The 23,063-nt window shown below is 36.6% G+C and overlaps 2 protein-coding genes across 3 annotated transcripts; both read left to right on the top strand.

Moving 5' to 3' along the window:
* The first annotated feature begins 257 nt into the window (after positions 1 to 257).
* On the top strand, positions 258 to 8,628 carry LOC117904802 (signal recognition particle subunit SRP68). Its single transcript, XM_034817566.1, has 14 exons — positions 258 to 399; positions 492 to 584; positions 820 to 886; positions 1,110 to 1,220; positions 2,006 to 2,201; positions 2,558 to 2,643; positions 2,813 to 2,999; positions 4,073 to 4,184; positions 5,787 to 5,914; positions 5,994 to 6,194; positions 6,290 to 6,399; positions 6,998 to 7,127; positions 7,473 to 7,622; positions 8,143 to 8,628. The coding sequence occupies exons 2-14, from the start codon at positions 497 to 499 to the stop codon at positions 8,362 to 8,364; spliced, it is 1,788 nt and encodes a 595-aa protein (XP_034673457.1). The 5' UTR covers positions 258 to 399; positions 492 to 496; the 3' UTR covers positions 8,365 to 8,628.
* Positions 8,629 to 9,876: 1,248 nt separating this feature from the next.
* On the top strand, positions 9,877 to 22,000 carry LOC117904349 (ADP-ribosylation factor GTPase-activating protein AGD3-like). 2 transcript variants are annotated; one of them, XM_034816927.1, is made up of 19 exons: positions 9,877 to 10,078; positions 10,164 to 10,234; positions 11,839 to 11,939; positions 12,998 to 13,044; positions 13,339 to 13,401; positions 13,717 to 13,761; positions 14,283 to 14,348; positions 14,455 to 14,502; positions 14,594 to 14,689; positions 14,785 to 14,826; positions 16,155 to 16,370; positions 16,502 to 16,633; positions 16,738 to 16,947; positions 17,124 to 17,210; positions 17,293 to 17,631; positions 17,937 to 18,082; positions 18,160 to 18,253; positions 20,352 to 20,845; positions 21,316 to 22,000. In XM_034816927.1, exons 1-19 carry the CDS (start codon positions 10,034 to 10,036, stop codon positions 21,428 to 21,430), a joined length of 2,457 nt encoding a protein of 818 aa, XP_034672818.1. In that variant the 5' UTR covers positions 9,877 to 10,033; the 3' UTR covers positions 21,431 to 22,000. The 2 variants fall into 2 exon arrangements, with proteins under 2 accessions (XP_034672818.1, XP_034672817.1); XM_034816926.1 differs by having other exon boundaries at positions 10,164 to 10,240.
* The last annotated feature ends 1,063 nt before the right edge of the window (positions 22,001 to 23,063 follow it).

The following is a 23,063-nucleotide window of genomic DNA, read 5'->3' as shown; positions in this document are numbered from 1 at the left end:
TGAAACTTTAGTTTGGAGTAACTATTTATGTGAAATTAGCAATATATTTTATGAATTTAATTTATTAGCATATGCTATTTCTAATTACGTTTTAAATATTGGTTTTTCCTTTTTTGTATTTGGATAATTGATTTGGCGATGTTTTATTAGGAAAAAACAAAAGAAAAAGAACGAACGACAGATAACGTGGACGAAGGCTAATGGGGTTGGGTAAAAATTCATTCTGGCCCATTCCTAGTGGGCCAGACCAAACCCAACTCTGCCCTACCCAAAAAAAAAACGAACGACTGCATCCTGCGCACTGCCTTGGCGGCGTCTCATCTTCTACCTCTGCTTCGGCCCAGCCGCTTCGGTGAACTCGCCGGAATATTCCTCTATTCTCCCAAACCCTAAATCCAGGTATGTGCAGAACTCTTTTGTTATGCAGATTCATAGATCTATTCTGAATCCTACTCTCTATTGATTAACGATGATGATCTGGTCTCCTACAGGACTAATGGGGAAAGAAAACCAAGTGTCTGATATGCAAATCGACGATCAAAAATCGAATTCTGATCATGCCAACCCCAAATTCTCAATCAATGGTTTTCTTTTTTTCTCGAACTTTTGTTTTCTTTGTATCGTTCGGGTTGGTTGGTGAGAAGTGAGGGAAAGAATGGGATTTGAAGTTTTGCGTTTTTATGATGTTTTGGTCTGTGAAGAATTTGAGATTTGAAAATTTAGCTTATCTCTTCTCCCGCATTTTCTCAGCTGCCAAACACACTTTGAATTTTCTAATTTTGGGTACTTTTTGATATTGTTGGCCTTTTGCGAGTCCAGTGCTGCAGCTCTTGAAGTCTGCGCAAATGCAGCATGGATTACGACATGGTGATTACACGCGCTACCGGTAAATTCATTTATACATATTTTTTAATAATGTTTTTAAAATTTGATTGATTCTTATCATTCAAACTTTGAAGTTCTGCAAAAGATAAAATGAGGGAAAGGAAAAAATAGCTTGAGAATCCTCTCAATTGGCTCTATCTTTTCCAAGATCAAGACAGAGGATCAATGTATTGTGATATAGTGTTGAGTGAATTGAGCTGAACCTTTAAAGTTTTTGAATTCAGGAGGTATTGCACTGCTCGATTGAGGCGGTTGTACAAGTCTCTGAAATTTACTCATGGTCGTGGTAAATACACCCGAAGATCCATTACCGAATCTACTGTGACAGAAGTGAGGTGTGTTTCTTGCTCATTATCCCTCTTGTTTTGTTACTTTGTGTAGAATGGAAATGTGTTGAATCCACAAGCTTCAAGCTTTTAAATTTGCGTCTGCATGTCAATATCATATTCCCTCATACAGATTGTTTTCTTTCTGCACTCTTCATTTGATTGCTAGTAAAAAGGTGGCAGAAGGGAAAAAAAATTTAAAGTCTTGGATAGACTTCTCATTATATGGAGCCCAGAAAAGGCAAATCCTCCATTTTCACTAAACTTAGAGTGCGTTTGGCAGTGATTCTGAGAAGTGTTTTTAATATTTCAAACACTTGAAAATATTTATTTTTCAAGCATTAAAAATGTTAGAAACACTTCCCATAATCACTGTCAAACACACTATTAATACCACTAGTAACTTGGTTGAGGTGAGGATTTGTTTTTAGAAACCCAAACGACATAAAACATAAATTATAAGAGTTTACCCGTATTTTCCTCTATTTTCAAATTGATATTTTGAAGTTCTTGTGAGTTTAGGAAGCAAAGAAGTTACCAAAAACATATCTGTGAACTTCACATCAGAACTAGGAAGTAAAAGATGCCTCTTCTGTTACCCCTATAAATGAGGAATTTATTTTGAAATCTTAATATCGGACTTATTGATTGCTGATTTTATTATGACTAGAAATCCCTTTCTCTTTGATTGTTAACATATATAGATTTCCAGTACTGAAGAAACTAGTGAGATTCACGTTCCTCATAATCTGTCACAATTTTAACCTTTCGATTTGTATTTGGATCCAAAGCAGGTTTCTGCATCTCATTCTATATACAGCAGAAAGAGCTTGGAGTCATGCCATGGAGAAAAGACAGCTTCCAGATGGTCCAAATGCACGCCAACGGATCTACCTGATTGGTAGGCTGAGGAAGGCAGTAAAATGGGCTACTCTATTTTCACAATTGTGTGCAATTAAGGGAGATTCCAAAACATCTTTAGAAGCTGAGGTTGGGTCTCTTATTATGGTGTGGATGTTGCTTTTCATATCTATAGGGCCTCTTTGGTAGTGGAAAAGAAAATTGGTTCCTTTAGATACATTTTCATTTTTATAAATGAAAAAATATTTCACAAAACTTTTTTTTTTCATATTCTACATTTTATCATTAAAAAAAAAAAAAAATCTATCATGATTATCTAATATGTATATTATTAAAACCAAGTGTATTGGCTCCTAGGATACTCTTCATCTTTTTTGTTTTATTTTATTTTATTTTTTTGTAGTTTTTTATCAGAAGGCTACTCATTATCTGTTACTGAATGAATTGCTACATAACTTGTTCCATTTTCAATTTCCAATTTGTAGGCCTATGCCTCCTATATGAAAGGGACTTTGTTGTTTGAACAAGACCAGAATTGGGATACAGCACTAAAACTTTTTAAGAGTTCCAGGTACTTCCTAGTTTCTTTATTGCAGTGTTGTTTATAGCTACTTTAAGCAGTGTATCTCTTTATCATTAAATTGCCTAGTTAGTTGTTTGTGTTGGGAAGTAAACTTGATTTTTTCCTCCTCCTTTTGACTATGTCAATATTGTGAGGACTAATCATGTGAATGCTGTAGAGCTGTCTATGAGGAACTTGGGAAATACGGAGACCTGGAGAATCAAGTTTTGTGCCGTGAACGTGTTGAGGAGCTAGAACCAAGTATTCGATATTGCCTCCACAAAATAGGTGCATCAAATTCACTAACTCCTGAACTCCTACACATGGAAGGGCCTGCACTGGATCTTTTCAGAGCTAAATTGGAGGTGAGTTACATTTCAAACAATAATCCAGGCATGCAATATGAAGCGGAAAAAAGTGATCAGATTTGCTGTCTGCCGCTTTATTAAGGAAAACCAACACCTTCAAACAACATTCTAGCATTGCATTATATGATGTAGGAAGATTGCGTGCAAATGTGTTTCTAACTTGCTTTTTGTCTGAAAACTTAATCGATTTTGATAAGAATGTTGCCTCATGATCGATCAAGCTTCTATTTTTCTATCAGTCCAAACAAACAGATCCTGCATCATATTTCAATCATGCAATATGGACTTGCATCATTATTATTATTATTATTATTTAGTTTTATTTTGTAAAATCGCTTTACAAGTCCCTTGATCATAGCGGTGCAGTCTCGTTTCCGGGTAACATCTTTTGGAGTCCGTATGTTCCTTCAAAGGTGAGCTTTTTTGCTTGGGAAGCGTCTTGGGAGAAGGTCCTTACTCAAGATCAGCTTAAGAGGAGGGGCTGGATCTTAGCCAATAGATGTTGCTTGTGTTGCGTTGAAGAGGAATCGATAAACCATATTCTTGCTCACTGCTCTAAGACGAAGATTTTGTGGGACCTCTTGCTTTCTCTTTTTGGGGTCAATTGGGTGTTGCCGTTTTCGGTGAGAGACATTCTATTAAGTTGGCATGTCTCTTTCAAGGATAAGAATCATAGAAAGGTTTGGCGGGCAGCTCCTCTTTGTCTATTTTGGACAATTTGGAAGGAAAGAAATAGGATAGTCTTCGATAACGAGGCTTTGTCGACTCAAAGATTGAAAAACTCATTTGTTTGTAACCTCTTATCTTGGGCTAATTCTTCTATAGGTGTAGGCCCTTTTTCTTTGTTTTCCTTTGTGGATTGGGTGGGTTCTAGGTGAGGGCTGGTAAGTGTTTGTGTTTTTGTTGCTTGTTTTAGGTCTCTCTTGTATACTCCCTGTATACTTTGGGTTGCCTTTCAAGCTCCCTTTTTAATATATTTGTGCTTTTGCCTATCAAAAAAAAAAATTTAGTTTTATTTTGTATTTCAGTATAAATTTGGATTCAAGATTTTGTTACTTCTTGATTTGCAGGCTGTTATGGCAGAGGCAAGGTCTCAACAGGCTGCATCTATGACAGAGTTTCATTGGCTTGGTCACAGATTTCCAATTTCTAATGCGAAAACTCGGGTTTCCATTTTGAAAGGTCAGTGGTCAATCTTTTAATATGAGAACAAACAGGTCATATATCCATCATAAATCGATATATTGTTAACCATTTATGAACATCTCTTGTGACTTTGTCCTCATTGAATGCATTTGTTTCATGTGGTAGTACCTCAGATTTTCTGATTGGTTGTTTATGCTAACAGTTGCACATCTCTCTCTTGCTCTCACACACAAAACTAGGATTGCTTGCAAATTTTTAAGTCTAGTTGAGCAGCTTGTGATCTTTCAGTTAAAAGTTACAGTTCAGAGGACATAGTGACTTTGCGGATGCTGATTTAGGCAAAGCTATAAGCAATAAATCAAGAAAAATTGTGGTCACCAACCCAAATTGTCTTAAAAATAGACTGAAATGTGTTGTATCTGACATATAACTACTGCAATAGTGAACTGCTAAAACCACAAGCGGGCTGCATGTGATTTTTGTCAGACTGACTGAAGAAGAAGTGTCTACTCTTCAAGGACAACTTTTGGTGTTGATTCCAATTTGGAAAAAAATATGTACGTTGTATGAAGTTGAGCCTACCAGTGAATAACTAGTAGGCACCGACTTGGATAGATGTCTGGCATGGATATGAGGTGGCTAAAACTCACCTGAAGTTCTATGCGACTATGGTTGTGCTGGTGGTTGTCATACAAAATCTTTAGGATTTATTTTTTAAATGCCTTTCTATGTATTGGAACAAGGTTCATGTTGGGGCCCTTTGGGGGTTTTTGGTATTTGTAGTCTTGTGATGCGGCCAGATCATGGACAATTTTTACAAACCTTTGCTAGGCGCTGTTTAATATATGTCTATTTGCCTATCAAAAAATCAGAGAATTTTTTCTTCTTCCTTGGGTTTTGGAATAAACAAAGACATCTGTAATGTGGAAAATTTGTCTGTATTACTATAAAGGATCATGATCATCGCTTTCCAGCTGGTTGTCATCTTGGTTCAACCCTGTGGTTAAATTTATATTCTTCCTCATTTTTGTCTGGCATATTAATTCCAGTCATTGGGTTTGGTAATCCATTGGCTCATTGAGTCAATGTCTCAACTTGGCTTTGCAAAAACTCTATTTCACCTTGTGACTGTTGGATTAAGGGTTCAGTTCGAGTAGGCACTTGGAGATGTTTGGAAAGAAGTCTACAAAGTTATGGAATGTAATTTCTAAGTGAGCTAGAACTTTCTTTGGCTGTTTAGGTCAGAAGGAATCAGATTTGGTTTCCTTCCTTTCTTGTTGACTGCTGATTCAAAACTAATCTAGGTACCAAATCTGTAAACCATCTAAGGTTCAACTCATAACTAACTGTCATTTAAAAAAAAATAACATTAGTTTCTCAGGTTGTTGTATCCATCCCTTTTCCTCTTCGGTCAAAATAAATGGATCAGAATAAGTTTCATGGTTAGGAAGCATTTCTTGGTATATTCAAGTGCCTTAGAGATTGTGTTATAAATTATTCATGCCTCTTATGAAATGTAAATCACATTGTCTTCTTTTGACTTGTGTGCATCAGGCTTTTTTGTTCTTTTTCTTTTTACCTTTATATGAAATTTTTGTGGTTCATTTTTTGCTTGGTCTATGTCATAAATTTGATCAGCTCAAGATTTGGAGAAAGATCTTCATGGTCCAGCAGCAGACTCACTTCCAGCAGAGAAAAAACTTGCCATTTTTGACAAAATTTTTACTGCATATCATGAGGCCAGGAGTTCCATCCGCAATGACTTGGTATGGAGTGTTCTCTGTATAATATGCCTTTCATTTGCATATTTTGACACTGCTGTTCCTGATGTTCTGTGTACTTTAGGTCACTGCAGGCAGTGCTGGAAACATGAAAGATGACTTAAATGGCCTTGATAAGGCTGTTAGTGCTGTCTTAGGTGAAAGAACCATTGAACGGAACCAGTTGTTGATTCGCATTGCTAAAAGTAAACTCACTAAGCAAGAAAAAAATGAGAAAGCGACAAAGCCTGAAGAGCTTGTTCGGTTGTATGATCTTTTATTACAGGTTAAGAATCACTTCATAGTCTTGTGTTTTTTACATGCCTTTCATGTCAGTTTAGATGGAAAAGTTTTAGCAAATACTCTTCTTACTATTGGCAGAATGTTGCTGATCTCTCTGATTTAGTTAGTTCTGGAAGAGACAGAAAACCAGAAGAAGTGTCATTTACTGAGGAGTGTGCTCTTAAAAGTTTGGCTTTCCGAGCAGAAAGGTTGTGTATTTTGTCTTTTCTTTTACTGCATTGTGCCTGTCTTAAAGTGGACAAACAACAAATGATGATTTGGTTTACTTAACCCATGGGCCTGTCCCATGGCCAGAAACACCCAGGAAAAAACAATAAAGGAATGGGGAAAAAAGAAAAGAAAATAAAAGCAAAAACCCACCATGCATACCCACATAAAAATAATAACACCCCTTATTTTTCTAACCATCAGGAGTTAAGGCTACATGAACAATTGTCCGAAACATAGCTCCATCTTGGATCATGCCTTGCATTTAATTTAAAGACTAAAGCATCTTACATATTTTTCAGCAAACCAACATTTACCTGCATGTCATTTGTGTAGCTTTTCATTTACCATTTGAAATATATTTTGGATGCTGTATTGTTGTAGTGTGGTTTCTTGTGGTGGCAATTACATTGGTTTGAGATCCTAACAGTTCATGATGTGTTCCTGCTTCTTAAAATGATCACAATAATTCTGGCTTTAAAGATTTCTACTAAATGATGCTATTTCAATTGACATTTAGGTGTAAAGTGGCTATTATCATATTAAATTCATTAAAAAGGGCTTTTTTTTTGTTGGCAGGTGCTTTTACTTGGCAAAGTCATACAGTTTGGCTGGAAAGAGGACAGAAGCATATGCATTATATAGCCATGCCCGCTCTCGTGCAGATGATGCCCTGCAAAAACTTCAAGCTTCAAGTAACAATGATCAGGTGTGTGTTAGGCTTCCTTTGTGGCAACTGAGGATTGCTTTATGTCTGTAATAGCTGAATGGTTATGCAATCGCGTTCATTTATATTCTTCCTTATTTACATGCTTCTAAGGAATTTACTATCTTTATTTTTCAAATTATTCTTTAATGTCATTATCTCACTCTGCAAATAACCATTTGTACAGGATGCATTCCTGATGATCCTTTGCTTTAAAGTGTATGATAAAAGCTTCTTGCAGGATGAATTAAATTTCCATGCTTGATTTTGACCTTGATAACCTATATAATAATTGAAAAACTGTACTTTGGAGTTTGGACTGCTGCTAACTTTTCTTTGTTTTTCCAGACTCTGATCAAGGGGTTGAAGATGTTATATAATGACTGTAGATCAAACAGTTGTATAGAGCATGCCACGGTGATTATGGAGGAGGAGAAGGCTCCAGAGAATCTCTCACAGAAAATTTCTAATATATCATTGGCTGGAGCTCACAAAAAGGTACTAGTTTGGGTTTTGTATCTGTTCCTGGTAAAATAAACAGAACTCCACATGAGAATCACTTGCATAACTTTCATTGTCAGAGATGCATCTTGAATACAAAACTATTTCATAAACATACATACCATAGAATTGGTGGTGCATCAGTTACAATCATGTGCAGTATCTGCCATTTGGAGGCAATGGCCCTTTCTGTCTTTCCCTTTTTGGTATGCCTTCATATTTTCATTAATCCACGTAAGTAGGATTGTCATTTCCCCAATTCTTTTCCTTGCTCTCCTTGTATACCCAATTGGGTTTGCTTTTTCTTTTTCAGCTTTTCTTTTCTTTCTTTTTTCAAGTTACAATTGCATTACTGCCTTTGGTTTGGACACCCATTTGATCCTTTGATGGAACACACCTTGAAAATGAATCAGAAATGCAAGGTTAAAATAAGATTTAGGATTAAGTAGTAATTTTCTTCCTGCTTTTCTTTTGTTCATCTTGAGCTTATGTGGCATGCTGATTGGATTCATTTCAGGTGGAGACGTCTCTGATTGAGAAACTGGATGTCTACGAGTCGGCGGTGGGTGCATCAAACGTGAAAAGTGTTCCTCGCATTGAAGCCTTCCCACCAGCCTTCCAAACGATCCCTCGCAACCCCATTGTTTTGGACATTGCCTACAATTTTGTTGATTTCCCATCCCTAGAAAACAGGATGAAGAAAGACAAGAAGGGCTTCATTAGTCGGCTTTGGCGATGAGGACTGGCAGTGGGTGGGTATTCACACCTCACGTCCCATACTTCATTATACAGAAATATGAGGAAGTCTTGTAACAGTGTCCATTGATTAGTGCTTGGTATTCGGTTTTTGAATTTTGGATTACTCATGCTGAGAAAAAAGTAAGAGTAAAATTGACATTTTTCTGGATATAGATAAGCTTTTGGCCTTTTGGCTTTACTATCTTAGTTGTTGAAATGATCATGCAATAACCTTCCCAGTTGCCACCCAATTTTTATTTATTTATTTTGTTTGTTGCTGAGAATTTGGATGTAGGAGACCAAATTTTTTCTTAAGAATGGGATAAAAAGAGAAAATAGGGAGCTATGGTGTATCCTCAAAAGTCAAAACCCTCGATAAAGAGAGGTTCTCTTTTGCTTTTCGCTTTCCTTTATTTATGGCAATCAAATTCGGTTGATATCGAAAAATGTGATCAATCTTATGACTGCATGTATACATTCTGTTTCAATTGCTTCGTCAAATTTTATGGTATTACTTTAATACACGAGTATTAGACTTTATGGTTTTTTTATATAAATTTTTTATTACCATTTTCCATTTTTAAAAATCAAAACAGGCAAAAGTGTTAATTTATATTCTTCAAAATAATGGTATCGCCAATTATTGGTATGTGGTATGCCAAGTGTCACATTTTTTGACTTAACCAATCCACATCTATTATGATTGTATGGACACAAATAACTTATGTTGATTGGATTGAAGCTGTTGTGGAATGGTATATTTCTTCTCTAAATTTAAAATAGCCCCCTTCCAAGATCTTATATTAATTTTTTTCTCTAGTCATAAATTATTTTATTAAAATGATATGTTTTTTTTTTTAACAAAAAAATAAATAAAAAATGATACTTATGTTGATACAGTCATTTTATTTATTTTTAACTTAATATTTTCTCAAATTTCATATTTAGGATATAATAATTTTGTACGTTAATGTGTTTAGTTTTTGGAGAATATCAGGAAACAAAAAGATATAAAAAAATGATTTTAAAAATAAAGAAAAGACACTAATTAGGTAGAGAGAGAGAGTGTGTGTTAAATGATGTCTCTGTTCATTTTCCTTAAAGGAAAAATATATATTCCTCTTTGATTTAATTTTATTTTCATCCATTTTATATATAAATAAAATTAATTAAAAACTTATATATTTTTTAATTATTAGATGCACAAAAATAATTAAAATGAATTTTTTTCAAAAAAAATATAAAAATATATTTTTTCCCTCCGTCTCCTACATTTTCCCACGGGCCAAACAGTTGGCGGTAACCAAGATGGCTCAAGCTACTTTTACACACTAAAATTAAAACATCTGCGAAATCCTTTTCTAGCGAAGGAAGTGGAAACAAAAATTGTAATTCTAACGACAGACAAGAAAAATCGCTGAACACCTCCACTACAGTCGTTTACAGCCATTTCCGCCTTCAATTCCGGAACCAACCAACACAAAATTATATTAAAAAAATTAAATGAAAGAAAAAAGGAAAAAGAAAAAGTACCACGAATGGATCATTCCATTTTGACGTACGGAAAATTCACAAGTTGGCGGAGATGAGATTTGATTGAACACAAGGAAAAAAACAGGGAGAGAAAGAATTTACCCGACACCATATTGTGTTCAGGAAGAAAGCAAAAAATGCAGCTGGCCAAACTTGACGATTCTCCCATGCTTCGCAACCAAGTAGCCTTGATAATATTAATGTTTGGTGTTTTAGGTTGAAGCCCATGTTGGTTTATTGATATGTATTCTTGTGGGGTTGAAACAGATTGAGTGCTTGGAGGAGAATGCTGAGTCATTGAAGGAAAGAACAATGAAGTTCTACAAAGGCTGCCGAAAGTACGCGTATGTCTCCATTTTTACCTTCCTTTTCCATCTTTTCTTAATTCCTCCCCACCCTTTTTTTTTTCTTTTTGTTAAACTTCCTTGATATAATTTTTTTATGGGTTTGTTGTAATTCTAATGATTATAAGAGAAAGGGGTTTTTCAATAAGGTTGAGTGTCTTGTGATGGATGGGAAGGAAGTTTGAGCAATGGACAACGGGGTTTTGAATATCAAGAATTGTTGGGGAAATAATTCAGGGGATCACATAGGGGGAGTTATTATTTTGATCTACATTGTTGTTTGATTTTTCAACCGGTAGTGGTGAGAGAATTAGCTTCTGGCATGATAAGTGATATGGGGATTGAACTCTTCAACTAGAGTCTTCAGATTTTTATGCTTTTGTAGTCAACTAATGGGCTTAAATCTCTGAATGTAGACCAATGTCAGGTGGCTCAAGTTTTTGTGGCCTTATCTTTCGAGCATAATCTCCAAAGTTATGAAGTGGACATTTATGGGAATTTAGTGGCTGTTGGGGGTGCAAAAATGCCTTTTAAGTCCGGGATGGGTCATCCAAACAATGACTCTTAGAATAGGACCATAGGGTGTGATTTTGAATGTCATAAAATGTTTGACCAACCTTTATTGGATACTAGTTTATTTTCAGATGAAATGGTTAAAACTGGACTGGATCGCCCAAATGATGACTCTTAGAACAGGCAAATAAAGGTAGAATGTTGAATGTCATAAAAGGTTTGACCTACCTTCATTGGATACTAATTGGTTTTTAGATGGAATGATCAAAGCTCGATTCAAGAGTGGCATATTGTATAACCGCTTTACCATATATATTAAATTTGTTTGGAATTTGAAAATGTTTTAAACTCCTTTTGAATCTGTGCATGCATGTGTATTCTTTCTTCTTGGACAAGTTTCATATGGTGGATCATATCACAGCTCTTATATAGGAAATCCAAAATTGACACTTGATCTTATCTTCCATTGGCCTTTTAAATCTTGGACAGATATGGATCATAGGTATTGGAAGCCATGTGTTTTGTTGCTAATTCTTGAGTTGCCTGTAAGGAAATAGATGCATGGAAGGAATATCAAGAAATTAGTTCTGTTCCCGTGTGTTTGAAGGTGCCTATTGGCTAAGCACTGTCTTGGATCATCTTCCACTTTTTCGTTTTCATTGGAAGTCTCTTTTATGGTGTATCGAGTAATGCTCTTTCTTTTGTGTGGTTTTTTGTACCTCCTTTGATCTTGTCATTTTATGTAATCTAGTTTGCCTTGCCCATCAAATAAAATGGATGAAAGACAAATGACACAGTGAGTACACATTCTAGGCAGTTGGGTTTCAAAATTCAACATCACCCAAAATATTCATCTTTCCATTTTCCATCAGTAGGATGAGAGAAAAAATGGATAGAAGTAGTGATTGTTTTTTTTTTTTTGGTTTGTATAATCATTGGAAAATGTTAGAACATTTCAACATAAACTACAATAAGGAGTCAACTCACACTCCTGACCCTTCCACTGACCAAAATCAATTGGAGTGTTTTCATTTGCCTAGTTTTGTTTGAAAGATTTTATATGCTGAACTTTCTTCAATTCTCAGAGAAGGACTTGGAGAGGGATACAATGGAGATGTTGCTTTTGCAAGCGCCCTTGAAGCTTTTGGAGGCTGCCATAATGATCCTCTTAGTGTTGCTTTTGGGGGTAAACCTTTTGGCTTCTTTTCCTCTAATCAAAATTTGCAGTTGAAATTTATATTTATTTTGAAGAATCATAATTTAGAGAAATCCAATGGAGTTTTTATTCACTTAATGAGATTGTCCATGATACCAGGGTGTTAGAGATGGATTTATTTTGTCTTTCCTTTTCTTTATCGATTTATTTTATTCTTTCTCGTGCCATTATGGCAGGTACTATTAGAAAGGTGAAAGGCTTTTTTCAGTGGGATCTGGTTGACCTTTCTGCTTTTATAATTGCACATACCCCTGTATTTGAAACAGTGGCTTATGATATTAACTATACAATTCTTCACCATTTCAGTTTTGACGTATAATTGAGGAAGAAAACCACCAGAAGGGAATACCTTATATTGATCTGGATACTTTGGCTCAATTTTCCATATGAAATGTATATCCCCATATATTTGTGTACGCAAGAACATGGTAACAGTATTTTTCAGTTAGAGGGAGTCAATGAACAAAGTGTAGCCTAGCAGAATAGCTAGCTGATGCTAAAATGAATATTCGAGTTCAGATGGAACTCGAGTGCAGCTTAGTGAAAAAATTGAGCTTGGTTGGGCTCATCTCATTTGATCAGCATCTTATTCAGCTTCCAAAGGGTCTTGAATTCAAAATATTTGGTTTCCAATGAGTATTGATAGGAGTGTTTAGTTTGTTGGTTTTCAAGGGCATTACAATTTACAAGAATAATTCCCACAAAATAAATTAGTAGCATAAAAAATATGATAACTTAGGATGACAAATTGAGCTGAGCCTAACTGAATCATGCTTTTGTTGCTTGAGCTAGCTTCCTTAAGCAAGTGAGCTTGTGGATTTGGGCTTGGTCTTGGCATGTTATGGTTGGTTCATGAGCTTTGAGGAGCTCTTAAAGTTGTAGTTGCTCCTTCTCAATTTGGCTTTTGCATCCTCATTTAAGAGAAATCCTCCAATATAATATAATAAATAGTCCAACATGTTTGTTTTGTGTCAATATGGATAAAATCTATCTTTATTTCTCAGACTCTGTTGTCAAAAAATTCACAGGTGCTTTGAGAGAAATTGGGACATACAAGGAAACCCTTCGGGCAGAGGTGAAAATTCTCTTACGGTTGCAACCATAATGCTTTTGTACCTATGTTTCTATATCGTTGGGTATCCTGCATTAAAGTACAGCCTTTTGATGTGAACCATTTTGTTCATGTTATAAATATTTCTCTCCTTAAAAATGCTAAGTCCATTTGGCAATTGTATGATATTTTATTTCAGTAGTTTCACTGCACAATGACATATGCACATTGCTGCTTAAGTGATATGTTTGGGTTTTCTGTTGCATTAGGGCTTGTAACTGGTTTCGTTTGCTGACATTATCCAATTGGTTTTATCAGGTAGAGCACGTTCTAACTGATAGGTTGCTACACTTTGTTGATGTTGATCTGCATGATGTCAAGGTACTGTGTATTGCTAACAAATTTTGTCTAGCTGTCTTGCTAGTGTTGCAGAGCATGAAGTGTTTTTAGAAACAATATCTGATACTGGAACTTTGCTTCTAGTTTATATTTTGAAACCACAATACCATAGGTTGAATTTGTTTCTATTTGTTTTGTTTTCATCATTTTTCACCATTTCTTGATTTTCAAAATTGACATTGAATGGTGGATATTTTACTTACATTTCCCACCCATTTATATGTTTCTGTTTTGTTTTATTTTTCATATATGAGTAACTTCCATTTTTCTGCTGAAAGGAATCTTCTGTTGGTGTAGGAAGCCCGAAAACGTTTTGACAAGGCTATCCCTATGTATGACCAGGTGAGATTCAAAATTTAACTTTTACATCTCATAATGTTTCATTCTTCCATAACGTCATCTAAAAACTTTTCTTGACTTGACCTCAAAGTTTCCCTATCCATTGTTTAGTACTTGTACTTACACATTCATCTTTCAGTAAAGCTTCAACAAACATATGTTGATTTGATTTGTCAGAATATATGTCAACAATATTGTTAACATCTCCTTAATGTTAAGGATCTCAACAATATGTTGATTAAGTATCCATATATACTCCTGAATATTGGATATGCCAACAGATTCAACATTTTGATAGACACTTTCACATTGGTCACTCATCAGAATGAAAGCAGAGTAAGAAAGATAGACACATTTCTGATCCAAATCTCTCTCTGTATTCTTTTGCATTAAGGAATAGAATGGCTTGATTTCTAACCCACTTATGTCCTGAAAATTACAAAATGAATTGCATGTTATCTGAAGTTTTAAAAAGTATCCTCTTGATGGTGACACGGAATGTCAATGGCTGTTCTTTGCCGCAGGCACGTGAGAAATTTCTATCATTAAGGAAAAGTACTAGAATGGATATAGCTCAAGCCACAGAGGAGGTATATCCTATAGTAGTTATGCTCTAACTTGAACTGGTGGATAAATTGATTAGAGAATGTGTTGTGGGTATTTTTTAAATTCTAATTTGGTAGAGAGACGTTCCAGGAACTTCACAATGCAAGGTCCATATTTGAGCAAGCCCGGTTCAATCTGGTAAGTTAATACCATGAGGATATATCAATTCAGATAAAAAGCAATATTGTAACAGTTAGGCTTTCAAAATTTGGCACACGTTTCCTTCCAGGTCAGTGCTATCTCTAATGTCGAGGCAAAAAAGAGGTTTGAGTTTTTGGAGGCTGTCAGTGTAACAATGGCTGCACATCTTCGTTTCTTCAGACAGGTATATAATATAATAATAACTCATCAAATTTCCAGCTTACCATACTGGATATATGCTGCTCCTGATATTTTTTCTTTCTTTTTTTCTTGATGCAGGGATATGAGCTATTGAATCAGATGGAGCCTTATATTAACCAGGTTTGTCAGTGTCACTCTTGTTTTAGTCTGGCAGTAAATAAGGTTCAGTTTCCTAGGTCCTCTCACAAAGAGCTATAACCAACATTTCATACCCCAACCATGAACAAACAAGGGCCACATTTCCAAAGCAGACAACAAATGCATGAGAAGATGTTTTTCTGAATCTTCAGCTAAGCAACATCTGATACACTTTTAAGACTAAGCCAATCCACCTTAAGGACTCCTCTCCAGAATTGCTGTGCCCACAAAGAAAGAGAGTTTAGAAGAGGCATGTGGACCATCAAGACTGGGAAAACCTCATACAAACTTCACTCCCTGGTTGCGAATCCACATCTTGCCAAGTTTCTTCTGTATTTAAGAAACCAATGACAAGTACTTGAAGCTTGTAACTTATCGTAATCATCTAAGTGTCGACATTATCTGTAAATGGCTTAGGGCCCCCTACTGCACTGCTAATAAAACCCTAGGATGAGCATCTGAACATTATCCACCTACTGGGTGGGCCTATATTCAGTTTTTACTATTGATTGTTGAAACCAGGAACCACCTAGAATGAGATGCATTTGAAATCAGAAGCATGCCGATTGGTTCCTTTCCCAAAGAATTATTCTATCCAAAGTGTTCCATGTTTTGTGATGATAATACTGTGCTTCAAGTTACAGGATTTCAAAACAGACTACAGAAAATAATTTGATGGATGCCACACCCCCTCTCTAGGAGGAGAAAAAATCTGCTAAATTTCATCAGGCTCACTCTCTTTTTATCCCTATGTAAATCTCTTAATTTCTTCTTCAGCCTGTTGGCTCATAAAATTTAATTTGGAAGACCTGCTAAATTACATTTTATTGGAGTATCCTCTGAAGAAGCTTGTTCTTGCATCTTCCAGGGTGTCTCCTCCCCTTCAAAAACATTATCGCATAAGAGTCAAGCCCTTATTGACATTTGCAACACTCTTTAGCAATGCTAAGTTGAGCCAGGAAACGAACTGAAAACAGTTCCAATAAAGCAGCTAGATAGAGGAGCATATCAAAAGATTAAAGTATTGTCTTCAACCAAACTAGGAATGGAATGTCCTTTGGGAGCCTATTGGAAAGCTCAAAACAAATCCCCCTTAACTGCTTATTCAAGCATCCTCATCATATAGATTCACTGGAGACTTCCTGAAAAATAAATTCCCATCTTGCATCTAAACCCAGCCCCTAAAGTATATTGTTCAAGAAACTTTAACTAATGTGATAAGTTTTTTCTACATTAGTACTTCAAATACTGCAAATGCTTTCTCCATATGTAGAATCCAAGCAGCCATCAGGTCCGTTGTTGTGTTACAGGTCTTGGGTTATGCACAACAGTCAAGGGAAAGTTCCAACTATGAGCAAGCATCTCTTATTGAAAAAATGCAAGACTACATAAGGCAAATTGATTACAAAAATAAACAGGCTCTAAATGGATCTTATGCTTCTCCCAGTGATGTTGGTATGCAACCTTTCAATAGAAAATCGCATAAAGAGATAGAAGCAGTTATGCAATCTGCTGCAAAGGGAAAGGTAATGGTTGAGATGACCACCTTTCCTTTCTAGTGACTCTAGGAATCTAAATTTCTTCCTTTCTAGCATCCCTCATTCTTTTTTAAGCAGTATTAATTTAAATATATGTAGCTAAGACAGCACTAGTGCAGGTTCAAACCATTCGACAAGGATATCTTTCAAAACGTTCCTCAAATTTGAGGGGTGACTGGAAGAGAAGGTTCTTTGTTCTTGATAGCCGAGGCATGTTGTACTACTATCGCAAACAATGGAACAGGTCATTTGTAAGTCATTATCTGGGAGACATTTTGTAATATTGTGAGCTTAAAATGCATTCTTTTTCTTGTCACCAACCACTGCTTAGTAAGTGTTGAGCATATTATCTCAGGCAGGTGGGAGTCAACATTCCAATGAGCCTGGTTCTGGGCTGCTGAGTCGCTGGCTATCTTCTCATTACCATGGTGGTGTACATGATGAGAAATCTGTCACACAGCACACTGTGAACTTACTGACAGCAACAATAAAGCTTGATGCAGATCAGTCAGATTTGAGGTTCTGCTTCAGGATCATTTCACCAACAAAGAACTATACTTTGCAGGTACAAAATCAAAGGTTAGATCAAAAATATAAATTTGGGCTTTCATTCATGTTTTTAGACTATACTTATATGAAGCTCAGCATCATCAGCCCAAATACTTGTCCAGTAATAATTCTGGGGATTATGTCAGTACCTAGAGCAGATTCTCTCAACTTTATATTAACACTTGAATGCAGGCAGAGAATGCACTGGATCAAATGGACTGGGTTGAAAAGATAACTGGAGTAATAGCTTCTTTGTTGAGTTCCGACGCACTTGAAAGGGTAAATGCTAAGAAAGTCTACATTTGTATGTTGCTATTGATTCATATATTTGTTGTGATGATTGAACCCAATTCTATGTCAGCGTCTCTCTGGTTCTTCAACTGGAAGCAGCGATCAACAGCCTGCTAACCAAAGTGGTTCACCAGGAAGTTCATCTCATTTGGATCAGACTGTAATTGAAGAGCATGCGTCTAAGAATCTTACTTCTGGAAATTATGCGCGTGCATCTAGAAGTCTGCAACAGCGAAAATGCAGTGGAAAAAATGAGAAGCCAATTGATGTGTTGAGAAGAGTACGTGGGAATGACAAATGTGCTGATTGTGGTGCACCTGAACCGGATTGGGCATCCTTAAATCTGGGTGTTCTTATCTGCATCGAATGCTCTGGCATTCACCGTAATCTTGGTGTGCATATATCAAAGGTAAGTTATCTAGGTTTGAATTGGGCACCTTAGCTCTTTTCATTTGTAAGATTGATCACTTAGGTGTTTTAAGATAAAAGAACAAGAACAGGCATTAGGACCTCATATGCTTGAGGTTTAAACCTCATGGAGATTCTCATTTTAAAAATAAAAACATATCAAAATAAAGAAATCTACAGAAGGATTTCATTAAGAAAGTATGTTTGTTATGATTGTTACTGACGATTATTACTATGTTACTGCTATTATGCTCTGTGCTTCTGTTTAATCATTCATGCAGCTCTCATTGTTGATCTTGGATGCAGGTTAGATCACTGGTACTTGATGTGAAAGTGTGGGAACCTTCTGTCCTGACATTGTTCCTGGCACTGGGTAATAACTACGCAAATTCAATCTGGGAGGACTTGTTGAATCCAAGCACTAGTTCTCAAGCTGATGATACGCCTGTGGAGTAAGTAACAGTTTACTGGATATGATTGAAAGTGTATTTGTTTCTAGGCTAATTATTTTTTAGTTCTTGTGATGTAGTTCCCCGACATCTGATAAATCCAAACTGTCGCTTATGAGCAAACCTGGTCATGATGATCCTATTTCAGTGAAGGAGATATTCATTCATGCAAAGGTATTGATCTAAGTAATTCTGTTTCTCCCTTTTGGTATATCCTCTTAAATTGAACTGATGCTACAAGCTTACAAGATATTATTTTCTAAATCTTTTTCTTTCTTTCTTTCTTTTATTTGGTAAGTAAAAATTTATTGAAACCAGAGGCATACTTTAGAACATTCTCTCTCACCTCCTTTGGTAGTCCTCTCAAAAAATAAATTTCTTTCCTATTCAGAGTGGTAATAAGACTAGATATAAATTTAGCTACGAAGATTAATTCTCTACATAAATGGAAACGCTGCCAAGAATTAGATGTGGAAGCTAAATGAATATTTCTCCAAAGGAGATGGATACGCTGGGTTGTAAAACATTAGGCAAAACCATTGAACAAAATCATCAATTTTTTGGGCAGTGAGGTCAACAAGGGCTCTCTACGTTATGTTAAAGACATTAGGGACATGTAGGAAGTCTCATTTATTGCTTGCAATTTGACGTAGTGTTGCGTATACCACCAGTGGATGAAGATAGCGTATGTATGCACCTATTGGAGGTTGCATTTAAGAGTGTTCACCAAAATTTTTACCTAGAAATAGGGATGGCAACAGGTGGGTTTTGGATAAGGTGTCCTACTGCAACATCACCCTGCGCAAGTCCCTCCTAAACATGAGTTGTTAAGGATGGAACGACCAAAGAATATGGACAGAACCAGGTCAGTGGAGAGAGATTTGAGAGTTCACATGTTTATCCCCAGTAAAAAAGAAAAAGGAAAGAATGGGAGGGAAATTACCTTGTTTATTCAAATGTTCCCATCTGGCAAGACTCTTTTTTAGATATATGTAGGGTCCCTTCTTTTAAAATTGGGATTTAGCTACCACAACTAAAGTTCCCTTCTTTTTGTATGCATGCATGCATGTGTGTGTGTTTACTTTAGTAGCTTGTTTCACAGCCAACCTACCTAGAAGGGCTCTTTTGTTATTTTTTATCATGGCTTATTAGAGTAAGTCCTAATCACATGCATGTTGGGCAAGGGGACTCTGATGGAACTCCCCTAGCCTGGATAAAGAAAGCCCCTTCCCTTTACTTTGACTTTCGAGCAGGGGAGTCAAATTGAGTCTTGAAGGCCCCCCATTCTAAGCTTCTAAAAGCAGTCATGATTTCTATAATTTGGGAGGATCTATATTAATATTAGCCAGAGACAATATTCGGGTGACTAGTGCTGACATCAGTGTCACTTAGAATCTAGTACATCATGGTAGACAAAAGCAAATTATGCAGATCCATCAAAGCAAATTGTTTTTTTGGATTGTTTTGCACCCATGCAAAAACCAAAGATCAACTTACCAACATTTTCAACAAAGGGAGCTTCTAGTTCATGATTCATTTTATCTTTGGCAAGATGATCATCTGTAAGAATCTGAGAAATGTGCACCAAATTGAGGGCGAATGTTGAGAAAATCGTGTATCAAAGGGATTGTAGTTGACCCCCAACTCCAATTGTCATGGATGCTCCTCTTGTTATGAGAAAAATGACCATGGGCAAAAGGAAAGAAAAAGAGAATTGGAAGAGAGAATCAGACAAGTTTTATGTGTTTCCTTCAAACTTGGAAGTACGGTCACTGATCACACTGATTCCACCATGCTTGCGGCAGAAAGAAAACAGGATACAATACAATAATCTTCTCGAATCTACTGCTGATCTATGCCCTGCAATGGTTAGGATCAATGTGGATTAAAATAAATGCCCAAAACACCCTGGAGGTTGTGAACATGGTCTCTTCCCTGATTCCATGATATGCAATTTACTGACAGGTACCATCAGGCTTCTCATACTGCAGTTCTTTTTGGCTCTTCCTTTGGCTTTTTATCTTTTCCTTCTTTCCTTGACTTTAAATCCTGAACCCTGAAGTTGAGTATACAGTTGCGAATCAGTACATGAGGATTACAATTTTGTATATGCATCTAACTATTATTATATGATGAACTGGTTACTATGTTAATCCTTATATCGTTTAGTTGTAAAGCTCTCTCGAGAAATGCATTACTTGGTAGGAAATTCACTTCTGATAAATAGGTTTGCCATTTGGGACCTTGAAGAGATGTTTTCCCCTTATTTCAGTATGCAGAAAAACGTTTTGTTCACAAGATAAAGGACAGTCAGCATCTTCGTTCAATTGCACAAAAAATGTGCAGAAGTGTGCGTTATAATGACAAGAAAGCAGTTTACCGCAATATTGTCAGTTCTGAAGTTGATGTCAATGCTATCCATGGGAAAGCATCATCTAACACGTTCTTAACTCTAGCTGAAGTAATGAAGTTGCAAGAGCAGGTCAGCGTCGATAATAAATTTGATTTCTTAGTAGATAGTTCTTTGGGTAAGGCGTCCTCAAGCTCTTCAGACAAACCCAGTACAACCGAAGATCAGTCCATTGAGGGGTGTCATGATGGTTGTTCGCTACTTCACCTTGCATGCCAAGCTGCAGACATTGGTATGGTGGAGCTACTTCTACAGTATGGAGCAGACATAAATGCTTCTGATTCTATGGGTCAGACCCCTCTGCATCATTGCATCATCAGAGGGAGAACTGCAATTGCAAAAATACTGCTGAAAAGGTGATTTTTCACACTTTTTTTCTTCTGGAATTTAGTACCAGAGATGGTTTTTTTCTTATATATTTGCTTTTTTGTTCCTTCCCATTTCATGTGGAATGCATACTTCCAGATTTTTGTAAGAAATTATTTAGGCTTTGGTAGACTCAACTGGAGTATATTTCATCAGTCACTGAGGGGTCATTAGATTACTAGATCCTCCTACTCCACATACATCTAGGTGTGTGCTATCATGAGGAGAGTTGCGTAATTATAATTTGGTTCTACCAAAATTCGGTATCATGACTAAAACAACCACCTTTCTTCACAATGTCCTTTCAGAATAAAGGAACGGAAGTTTAATTTGTAGATTGTGGATCTTAAATTTGTTCACTTGACACTGTAGATCATAGGATCCCTCACATGATGTTTGTTTTACTTCAATTCTCTGACCGCTGTAAAAAGGATCTGAGTGGTTACTAATCTGGTTGTAGGGGAGCTGATCCACAAGCTGTTGACAAGGAAGGTAAAACCCCTCTTCGGCTCGTAGCTGAATCAACCATTGATGACAGCGAGGTCCTAGCACTCTTAAAGCAAACAAACAGATGACATTCTGAACAAGGATCACTGGAAAGGCCAACAATATCTGCATTTTGAAGACGATGCAAGAGCCTTGTATTATATTTCAGAAAATTGCAGCCAATTCCTTGTCTCCTATAAGTAAATCCTCATGCAGGCAGATTAACTGAGTCATGCACCCCTTTTCACCATGGACCTTGAAAGCGTACATATCCATGGAAGGCTCCATTCTTCAGGACTCCATGAAGCAAGGTGCTGTATCTGTGTTCATCCTTTCCCCAACTTTTTGATTTGATTTTTGTTCCTATGAGGATTCTTAGGAGTTTACAGTGTATAATATCACAGCTCAACTCTATCGCATCCCCAACCCCATGCTGCCCTTTTGCCATTAGAGATAAGGCCAGGAACCACCATCTTCCCGTATTTGCTAACCATTTTGATCCTGTGTTCCCATGAAAGCATGGTATTCACCTCTCAAGTTAGTCCGAATTGACTTGATTTTAAGCCAAGTTGTAACACAACCTATGTTTTTGAACTTTTCACAAGAGATGAATCTATGTAAATTTAGAGAAAGCATCAATAAAATGAATACAATAACGGTAGCCACTCGAAGATTGAGAGTAGTCGAGTATACTGACTAACAGACAAAGAAACTGGCAACTAATCTTGTTGCTCCTAGTCAAGAAATTCTGTGTTCGCTTTTCCTGAAGCTTCATCAGCGTCACTCAAAAAACTTCATAGCACCAGCATTCACATCATGAATGAATTTCCTTTAAAATTGTTTCTGATTCTTCAACTCTACCTTGACAGGCGTTACTTTAAGAAGAGTATAGGTAATAGCATTTGGTTTCAAACCCTCTCCAACCATGATCTCCAAAATATCCTTAGCTCGTTCGAGAGCTCCACAAAGGCACAGCCCATTGATTATCACAATGCAAGTGAACACTGTGGGTGTCATGTTCCTTTTCTTCATCTTAACCGTATTATGCTCTCGATAATAACCCTGAATCAATGAATTATATGTCCAGATGTCAAGTTTTATGCCCATTTCAATCATCTCCCTCAAGAGATCTTTTGCCTTGTCTGTTTTACAGACCTTGCATAGTCCACCAACAAGTGCATTGTATGTAACATGATTTACCCAAATTCCATGACCAACCATGTCATCCCTGATTCTAAGAGCCTCTTCTACTTCACCTTGTTTCATGAACCCAGAAATCAAAGCAGTGTAGATGACAGGGGCCAGGAGTTAAACCCAAGCTTAACATCTCTGCCAATGCCGCCTCTTTTAATCCCTTCTGTTTGCAAAGCTCATCAACAAGGATGGTATAACTATAGCTATCTGGGACCAACCCCTTCTCAGCCATCATCTTCTTTAGCTCAAAGGCTTCATCAACACACCCAAATCTGCATAAACTTCCAATAACCAGATTACATGTTACCGCACCAGGACTATACCCCTTCAGCCCCATTTCAAAGAGAACCCAACCTTCTGGCCTCCCCAACTTTCCCAACCTTACAGAGAGATCTGATTAAACTGGAGCAAGTATAAACATCAGGAATTATCTTAGCCTCTCTCATTCCATCATAAACCTTCCAACACACTGAATGACAGCGCACCAAACTAGGCAAAATGACAAAGAAGAACAGCTAGAATTGCCAA

Source organism: Vitis riparia, chromosome 17, assembly GCF_004353265.1.
Source record: "Vitis riparia cultivar Riparia Gloire de Montpellier isolate 1030 chromosome 17, EGFV_Vit.rip_1.0, whole genome shotgun sequence".
NCBI lineage: Eukaryota > Viridiplantae > Streptophyta > Magnoliopsida > Vitales > Vitaceae > Vitis > Vitis riparia.
Note: the sequence above shows the minus strand (reverse complement) of the source record. Positions and strands in the feature narration are given on the sequence as shown.